The sequence below is a fragment of the Haliotis rufescens genome, unplaced genomic scaffold (genome assembly GCF_023055435.1).
Source record: "Haliotis rufescens isolate VD_foot unplaced genomic scaffold, xgHalRufe1.0.p SCAF_14, whole genome shotgun sequence".
In the NCBI taxonomy this organism is placed as follows: Eukaryota; Metazoa; Mollusca; class Gastropoda; order Lepetellida; family Haliotidae; genus Haliotis; species Haliotis rufescens.
This window is the reverse complement of record NW_025963824.1, coordinates 25,898,957-25,908,813: the sequence shown is the minus strand read 5'-3', so window position 1 is coordinate 25,908,813 and position 9,857 is coordinate 25,898,957. Positions and strand designations below refer to the sequence as shown.

Below are 9,857 nucleotides of genomic sequence, written 5' to 3'. Positions count from 1 at the left end.
TTAAATATTAACTCACTCACTCACTCACTCACTCATACCTTATGAATTCATGTTAATATATAATTTATTTGTCATCGAAACAAATCTGTTGACTTATATTGCTTGATTGTTTACTCATTCTCCGCCTTTGAAATTTATCTTTGGGTTTTTCTTCAAAATTCAAATTCGGCAAATAGAGACATATTTTTTCTTCCACTTTTCCTTAGAATTTGTTTCTGTTCCGTTTCAGTTTAGACACCACATGGAATGAACAGAGACCTATAGACCACAACTGCAATTATGCATGATTTCATTCAGGATGCAGAGTCTTGGACAGCTGAGTGATACGGGTATGTATGTTTTGTCCATTTGAAATTCCTTTTAACGGCAATTGTAAACTATCAAGAGCTTTCTTGTAATCACTGAACAAGCAGCAGTGTATTACACAATCAAAGCTTTCACATAAATGCTATTTCACTTTATCTGAATAATAAACAGCTACATTGCTAAAGATATATATACGCTGCTTCAATACATTTCGATTATATGATAAACTAACATATTTCAATATATAATACCAACATGGTAGACTGAAGAATACTATATGAAATGACAGCGTCAGATGGTGCAACACATAGCCATGATGGCTCCTCTTCTAGGAACACAAACCTGTTATGGTTTTGTCTCCTACAATAATGACTAAAGAAACATGGCAAATGATAGATTGTGATATTTGTCGATGATGACTTCGATGTAGATGAAATCGATCTTGAGGATGTTGATGGTCTGATGACGTTGTCACGGATGTTCTGGATCTACCCCTGTCCCTGTTCGGGCGCCATTTTATCGACGATGTTATTGAATGGACTGAGGCGGTGATGATGGTGTTAAAAGGATTTGTTATCTGTAAAAGATATAGACAGCATCAATATCAATTTATGTTCAGTCACAGAGAGAAGTGAACGAAACCTTGATAAACTTTATTCGTAAGTTATTTATAACCTTGAGGAAATTCCTTTTAAAGCAAGGCACTGACCAAATTTCTATCCTCGTGTACAAACGTTTGCCCGGGTGAACGGGCCGTCAGTATGAAACGAGTAATTATGTGTCTGTGACGTGAGAAAAAGTAACATTTGAAAGTGTCAGAGTCACACCCCAACTATGCGCACGTGATACTGCTGGTGAGACAACCAGGAGTAAAAGTGAGAGAAGCGTACGTAAAAAGAAATAGAGATAAATCGTGGAATATTAAATACACTAACGTTAAATATATCCGGCGACATATTTCTACTAGCTGACAAAGTAAAATACTTATGTATATGGACTAGGATACAATACAAAAAGATAAACTAATTAACTACCAAGTAACACATGGACATCATCATTCAGTGATTGACATCATGAGCATCGATCGACGAGATTAGGTTTGTTTGTTGTTGCCACCCCAGCAATATTCCACTTTCGATGTTCTCATAATCACTGGATCGTCTGGTGCAGACTTGATTATTCACATATGGCTGAAATAAGACCCGGGTTCGATTACCCACATGGGTATTATGTGTGAAGCCAATTTCTGGTGTCCCCCACAGTGATATTGCAGGAATATTCCTAACAGCGGCGTAAAACCATACTCACTCACCCACTCAAAATTTCCACATGCATGTTCAAGCACGGCGCATAATTTGGATGTTTTCGTATTTCTTGGGAGCATGATACTCACACACATGTATTTATAAAGTGAACAGAATGCAGTGATTGTTTAGCTATCGGGTGCTCATTAAAACACTTTAGTTAACCGTAAATAACCTTAAACTAGGCAACAACTCCAGGTCTTTAAAAGGCATTTAGAAGTGATGATCATAAGGAAGAGAATATATGGATGTCAACTTCTTTATTATGAGGAACACAACTTTTCAGAGTACATGCTTACTCCTTCATCGGGTGAATAGCTGGTAGTTCACCTGACGAAGGAGTAAGCATATACACCGAAACGCTGTGTTCCTTATAATAAAGAAATTGACATCATATATTCTCTTCCTTATGTGCCACAACTTGCTGAAAAATTAACGTGTAACGCTGTGGGAATGCGGCAAACAGGAATGGCGCAAACCGAAGTTGCAAGACATTTTAATGTTCATCAAAACTCAATGTCATTTCTTTGGAGACTCTATCTACATGACTTGAAACGGGCCGGTCTTCAACGTCAACAAAACAACCATATACGGTTGTTGCATCTACGGAATCAATACCAAACTTCCACATTAACAGTGCAGACAGTTCTTGGGTAAATAGTGTCAGAACCGTACGCAACACCTAGCATTGTGTAGACAACACAACACAACGTCCTTAGTTTGGGATGGGAAGTGTTATGGTATTGGGTGGCGTCACGACTCCTGGGAGAAACTCAACTCGTCAATGTTCATGGTAATTTGAAACCGCGAAGATATCATTCTGGATCATGTTCTACAAGGGCTGGTCAAAAAGTTCTGAGCCTGACTAATTTCGACTATGGGCCATGACAAAGTGAACTAGTGAATGTAGTACATTGTTTGAGTATTTCATTGCAATGTGTTTGGTCTGTTGGGGCCGTTTGTATACTAGTGACAACCATTGAACATGATAGGGGTCCAAATAGACACAGAAATGGAAGAGAACGAGAAAAGTTCTCCCCAAGAAATTCATGACCGCATGTCACGAGTGTATGGGGATTGGTGCTCTAGCTATTCCAGTGTTTAACATACGGCAGCTATGTTTAAGGCTCGGAGAACAAGCCTTGATGATGACCCTAGGTCTGGACGTCCATCAGCTTCCATCAATGAAGATTCAATCAGGAGATAGAAAACTTTATACTCTCAGATAGACGTATTACCATTGCTGAACTTGAGGAAGACACAGGTCTAGGCTATGGATCCATTGAAACTATTATTCATGAACATTTCCAGATGAATAAGATATCTGTTCGTTGGGTGTCAAAGTTTCTAAATTCTGATCATACGGGGGGAAAGAACTGACATTTCCCCGCAAAAGTTAGAGCTAATTATTGAGGAGGATTTCTTCAAATTCAAAAAGAGATGGGTAACGGGTAATGATACATGGGTCTATCCCGAGTCAAAACGTCACTCCATTGAATGAAGCCCTTCCACTTCTCTGGCAGCAAAGAAATTCAAGTCTTCATGTTCAGAGAAAAATGTTATGGATACTGTATTCCGGGATGCAAAGGGTGTGGTCCTTGTTGATTACATAGAAAGTCAAAAGACCATTACCGGTGCCTATGATGATTAGCTTCATCGCCTGAGAGATTCTGTGAAAGAAGGGTGGCGAGGAATGCTGACTGCTGGAGTTCTACTATTTCATGACAATGCCTCTTCTCACACCTCTCAACTTGCAAAGGCTGCTGTGCGACAAAGTGGGTTTCAAAGAGTTTCCTAACCCTTCATACTCGCCAGACCTGGCACCAAGTGATTTCCACCTGTTTCCTAAACTGAAAGAACACTTTCGTGGAAAGCGCTATGACGACAACGACGACCGCAAAGCTGCCGTGAATGTGGTTTTCAGGGTGGCTTTAGTAAATTTCTTCCTGACTGGAATTGGTTTTGTTTGTTAGGCTTAGAACTTTCTGACCAGCCCTCATACTCTTTGCGCAAATGCAAGAACGTATCGTCGTTATGCAGCAAGAAAATGCCCGCCCACACGTCGCACGTGTTGGAACAAACTTTTTGAGGCAGCAGGTTTTCCATGACGTAGAAAACCTGCGTATTTGACGCGATCTAAGTAGAAAATACGCAACATAAATTCTCCATTGTGTCAGTCGTGAAGCAGATCATTCAGTCTGTCAATATTGCTATGATTAATTAACGAAGATAGCTGCATGTGTGCTAATACCCATAACGTGAAAACAAACCATTCCGCCAATAGTGAATATTACTAACAGTAATAAAAATGGCAAAGTGCGCTTTTCAAGAAATGTCCATTTTCTTAGCGATAAACATCATCATTGAGTTTTGATCACGTGGTTACAATCTGGGTAATAATCGACTGTCGGGTGACTGCGAGCGGTTACATTTAAAACCGACCTAGGCCAGTAGCGCTTTAAATACTACATCTGCACGTATGTTGCTTTCAGTTAGTGCTGGCAATGTACGTACGCTGCACACGCCGTTAAAATATAACTTTGCATTCACCTGACTGTTGATTACAACCCATATTGTAACCACGTGATCAAAACTCAATGATGATGTTTATCGTTGAGAAAATGGGCATATCTAGATCTTGAAAAGCGCACTTTGAAATTATTGTTATACACAATAATTAACGAGTGACGAGACGGATTATCTGTCCCGAGTGAAAATAACAACGTTAATTTCTCGAGGGACAAATAAACCGTTATTCCTCGCCATGGGTAGTTATTGGGTTATTTTACACATCGTCAAGCTTTAAATAAGAAGGTGACCCCTAAACCTAATGTTCCACATATACCAGATAACACCGTGCGAACTACAGAGCCTTATGGCTTAATTTCATTGTATACCCAGCATAGTTGTTTTTTCAAAATCTTAAGTTTGGATAATAAAAATATGAAGGTCAAAGGACAACGCTATCACATGAAAGTGCTCAGAGTTAGATTTTAACAGGAATTATTAATCCTGAGATTAATTTTACTTGACATATAAAACTATAAACCCGAGAGCATAGTTATGGTGCTGACAAACCAATGGTGAAAAACAGGGCGATAGACTGAACTCACGAGTTGTTGATCCTAACAGGGCTAAGAGATGCAAGTCTGCACAGCTAATAGCAGTGCCTCAAATGAGTGCAATATCAATTATCCTTTTGTGTTTAACAAACACATACAATCTGATGCATATATCTTACAATCATCAATTTAAAGACAATTAATTCGTCGGTGAATACAATATGAGAAGATGATGATTATTTTCTCTATTTATATTACAGAAACGTGTGAGAACTGCGTTGCAGTCGAACGGGCTTACACGCTTGGAGGAACGATTGACCCAAATGTATTCATCGTTCATGCTAAAGAATGGGTGATAAAAGGGAGGAGGTGTGAGGAAAAGCGAGATACTTTAAATCAAATTCTCACCAGAGCGTCTGCACTAAGAAACACTAATGGTGGATCAATACTTGTACATCTAAAGGGACAACAACCAAACGATAGATGTTTGGAAAGATTTGATGAGTTCATCAGCAGTCCCCTTAATGACTTGTTATCTGATGGTACACTGTACATTAATGCCTTCGCACGTGAATGGCTGAGCGTGAAAACAGAATTTCAAAGTTACAGTGATTTTGTGGTCATCTCAGTGAACCAGGACCATAAACAATTAGCAACTATTTCATTCAATACAAAAATAAGATTTGACTTTGCAAACTTGGATCCATCAATTCTGAACATTTTATCAATTTTGACAAACAAGCAAAACAACATTGTGACTGAGCCAGAAGTGCGAGGTTTACCCACTGAAATAGAACTACATGAATGTAGAAACAGAGAGTTCAAATCATTTTATCCAGCTAATTATTTACCTAGAATCCAACAGGGCAATTTTGATTTACTTAAATACATTTGGAAGGACCTGAAGTTAAGAGACAATATCACCTCCCTGTCTAAAGTGCCCAACGGAGGATCTTATTATGTTGGAATATCTGAAAAAACTGATGAAAGTACAAAGTCGAAAGTTGCAGTGATATCTGGATTTCAGTTGGAGGCGATTCCAGAAGACAGGACAAACAGAGTAATACAAATAAGGGATGCTCTATACAAAATCCAAATCAACCAACAAGCTTTTGAGACGGCAATTAAGGAAAAGCTTTCTTCAGAATTGTCAGTCCTTGACCTAAAGGGTAAAATTGACCAACCACCAAATAATCTCATCAGGACAACTTTCCACGAGGTTCCACAAAGTTCACTATATGTTTTGGAAATATCTATTCGGTACTTTGATGGAATTGTGTTCTTTGATTCTGGGCCCAGGTTGTATCAAGTAGGCATTGACAACAGTACATGTACGCGAATAGGCACTGACCAGTGGCTAGAGAAACTACGTTCACAATGCTTAATTTGTCAAAGAAAGAATTAACGATCTCACTGAAACATAAGTTGGAGGTCACCAGCACAATGTCAACGACTGGAGACGAGAGCGATGTTTCAAGTACCTTTCACTCAGAAGACGAAGAAGTGCAGTGTATTTTGGCAAAGACCGATAACTACTCTTCAACGGATGACGATGAAGATACCTCAGCTGTCAAAGGAACCACAGGTTTTCATGTTCTATTGTTACACTATGCTCCTAATGTTAGTAAACCAACATGTAAATATTTCATAAGAATACCATTTGACAACTCATTAAATCTATTAGGTATGGCAAAATATAATTCTATAATGCTGGAATAATATGTTTCAGAACAATTTTCGAAATTACCACCACCCTCCCTGACAAGAGAAGAACGTCAAGATGTCATCTCGTTTGTCCGTCGTAAGGCTGGTAAGGATCTTAGTTCTAAATAAAAGACATGCGACAATAATAAGTGCACTCAGAAAGAGATCTGTAGGTCACATCTTGCAATATTGTTTACGATGCATCATTTCGTAAATAAGAACGTGTTTTTGAATTACTATCAAGTATGGATGATACCAGGTGTTCGCGAACAGGCGAGCTTATCCTGCCTATAATTGGGCGATCGTCGCAAACACATGCAAAGGCAAGTCAGTTGTTCATCTGAAAAAACACAGGAACATGTGATACAAGTCAAAATACGGATGTGCATCAGAAATCACGAAGTGGGGCGGGGGATATAGGAACGGAGTTCGTTCCTCCGTCCGTCCGTCATTCCATAATAGTAAGTTAGAGAAATGATATTTCACACAATGATGTTAGTTGTCACGATGTCAAATGAGTTCGAAAATTGACGTCTTTAATTCATTTTTATAGAGTGATAGTCCTTGCTCAATGCTTTTCAACTTAGTGCATACTGCGTGAAATGTGGACAAGGTTTCTCAAAAACTCCTGAAGTTACTTGAATGAAACGTTCATGCTTATCAAAGATATTCTTATCAAGACTTCGAAAATTGGTGCCATAAATTATTTTTTTACACAGTTACGGCCCTTGATCTGTTTTAATTTACAAAGTGCATCGTGTCTGAAATGGGGACAAGTTTTCTCAGAAGCTATTGACGTTACATGAATTAAACTTTGCAAGTTTAGCTTAGAGATATTTATAATAACTGAGCTCGAAAATTGGTGTCGTAAATTATATTTTACACAGTTACTGCCCTAGATCTATAATAATTCAGTGCATAGTGTCTCAAATGGTGATAAATCTTCTCGGAAACTACTGAAGTTACATTCATGTAACTTTGCCATGCTTCTCTAAGAAAATCTATGACGGCGGTCTGTAAATAATCGAGTCTGGACCAGACAATCCAGTGATTAATATCATGAGCATCGATCCACGCAATTGGGATCGATGACATGCATCAACCAAGTCAGCGAGCCTGACCACCCGATCCCGTTAGTCGCCTTTTACGACAAGCATAGTCGCCTTTTACGGCAAGCATGGGTTGCTGAAGATCTATTCTACCCCGGATCTTCACGGGTCTTAAGTCTTTATGGGACACTTTGTTTATAGTTAACATTAACTTCCATATTATTCAATACTATATGAACAAACAAAATTCGAATGTGCCCAATGGCAGGGCAGGGGACATTGGTGCCACAGTCGTCTAGGGATTGCGTGCCTTGAGCATCCCAGAAACCTATGATCGTGGGTTCGAATCCCGGTTCGCCCCGATTATGTTTCAAGGTTTGTCAGCACCATACACGTGTTCGCGGGTTTCATCAAAGTAGTAAACGTCTAAGACCTGCATCACTTCGGGCTTTCCTCCCACATTCATCTGACATCACCTGGTATACCTAAAATATTGTTCAAAGCGGTGTTAAACCCATCTCAGTCACTCATGGCGGGGGATGCGTCAAATTTGGAAATGGCATCCACGTGTTTTCCATAAAACTATTTAAAAGATTTGCTGAGGACTTAATTGTTGTAACCTTGATCAAACAATTCGTCGTATGAGAGTCGTATGACGCTCTTTTAGTTCGAGTTGGAATATGGACAATTGAGAGTTGAATACAAACCAAGTTGATGCAATGTTAACTTATAACTTTCTCATTCTTACCAAATTATGTTGTTCCTTTTTATATTTACAGAGATCTTCATATTTCCACGTGAAGCAAGGCATATTTTGCATGACTCTTATAACGACGTGTACAAAAGGATTCTACTTCTCGGTGGCCAAAATGCAAGCCATGTATTTGTTTGCAGGACAATGTCTGTGTTACTTGATATAAGCTGCTCGAAGTCAGTACCAAGAAATGTCATGTGTGACATTTGCGTTTTCTATCCATCAAAACCGGTCATGGTGCTTACCTTCACAACACAAGCTACACATGCTGCTTCCCAATACAACTCAAATGTAGCAAAAGCTGTCATGGTTTACATCAACAATGATTTGTTCGAAAATCTAACAGTCATAAATGGTGTAATTGACATGAGCATGGACCAAAGTTTTTTGAGCAGGATCTCAGAATTAGAAACATCTGCTAAAGACTTTGCTATTCCAAACAATATGAAGATGGATGAAAAGACAGCTTTACGTGTTCTTACTTCATTTCTGAACATCATCCCGAAATCTGACAGGTAAATCTGACAGGTAAATCTGTTGATTTAATATGGTTACATTTAATGAAGGATACAAGCCCAGATTGGTATACGTATATGTCATGTTGGTTTTAAAAGTCGCCAATCTCGTCTCCTCAGTAACCATTTTATCAAACTGTTTTTGCAAGCTCATAAGATCCGTGTTTAAAGTAAAGTTAGGTTTATATTGCAAAAATACATTCCTCGGGTTTTTAATTAGATATATATGTTTCCAGATAACTTGTTTACTGTCAGTGTTAATATTCCGGTTGTCCGATTACATGAACTTGACTGGAACCAGTTATATTCTTAGTATCATAATTGCAGTATCTGCTCGGTTGAGAAGTATTTAAAACTTTCTTTTTTTATAATCGGTGTGTGAGTGCATGTTGTTTAATACCACAAATGGGTAAATGAGACGTTCCAGCTATATGGCGGGCTATTCATAATCAAATATTGGCCAGGTAAACCAGAGCATGATCAATGTCCAACGAAGTCAGACTTCAAACATAAATGTATATTGAGGAACGCTTATTAATATTTTTAAGTATGCCTATGACATATCAAAAGAAAGGAAATAGTAGTACAAATGATCACACTTAGTTCAAAAAGTTGTGTATAATCACATATTCATATTGTGGATGGTTATTCTTACAGGTGATGCCCGTTATCATTTCGACACATCCCTATCCTCAACTGACAAGGAATTATTTTGTGGGGAGAAGCAGAGACCATATAATAGTCTATTATATGGTCTCTGGGAGAAGGAAGGACTCCATTCAAAAAGCAAAACCAATGACAGTAGTTGCATTGAATTACTACATATTGCTTAGACTTTCGGCGAACATGTTGCTGTCTATTTACCGTGATAATGATGCATGTTCAATGTGATTTCTCAGGATGCACATGAAATAATAGCTGACAAAACCGAGATTCCCAAGAAAACATCGCTTGCTGTGGGGTGTGAATCCGTTCATTAACAAGAATAATAATAGAATCATAATAATACCCTTTGAACATAAATTACTATTATGAAATAGATGAACATCACAGTACAGCTCATATCACAGTGGTACCACAGATTCAATACAAGAGAAAAGGGAGATAACTGAGATACACATTGTCACATTTAACAATAAATAAATACATTAATGACAAACAAT

The 9,857-nt window shown here is 38.4% G+C and overlaps 1 protein-coding gene across 1 annotated transcript; it reads left to right on the top strand.

Annotated features, from left to right (window-relative positions):
- Window positions 1–227: 227 nt before the first annotated feature.
- Window positions 228–8,698, top strand: LOC124131251. The gene is made up of 4 exons (XM_048395203.1): window positions 228–329; window positions 4,933–6,257; window positions 6,402–6,482; window positions 8,205–8,698. The coding sequence occupies exons 2-4, from the start codon at window positions 6,050–6,052 to the stop codon at window positions 8,696–8,698; spliced, it is 783 nt and encodes a 260-aa protein (XP_048251160.1). The 5' UTR covers window positions 228–329; window positions 4,933–6,049.
- Window positions 8,699–9,857: the final 1,159 nt, after the last annotated feature.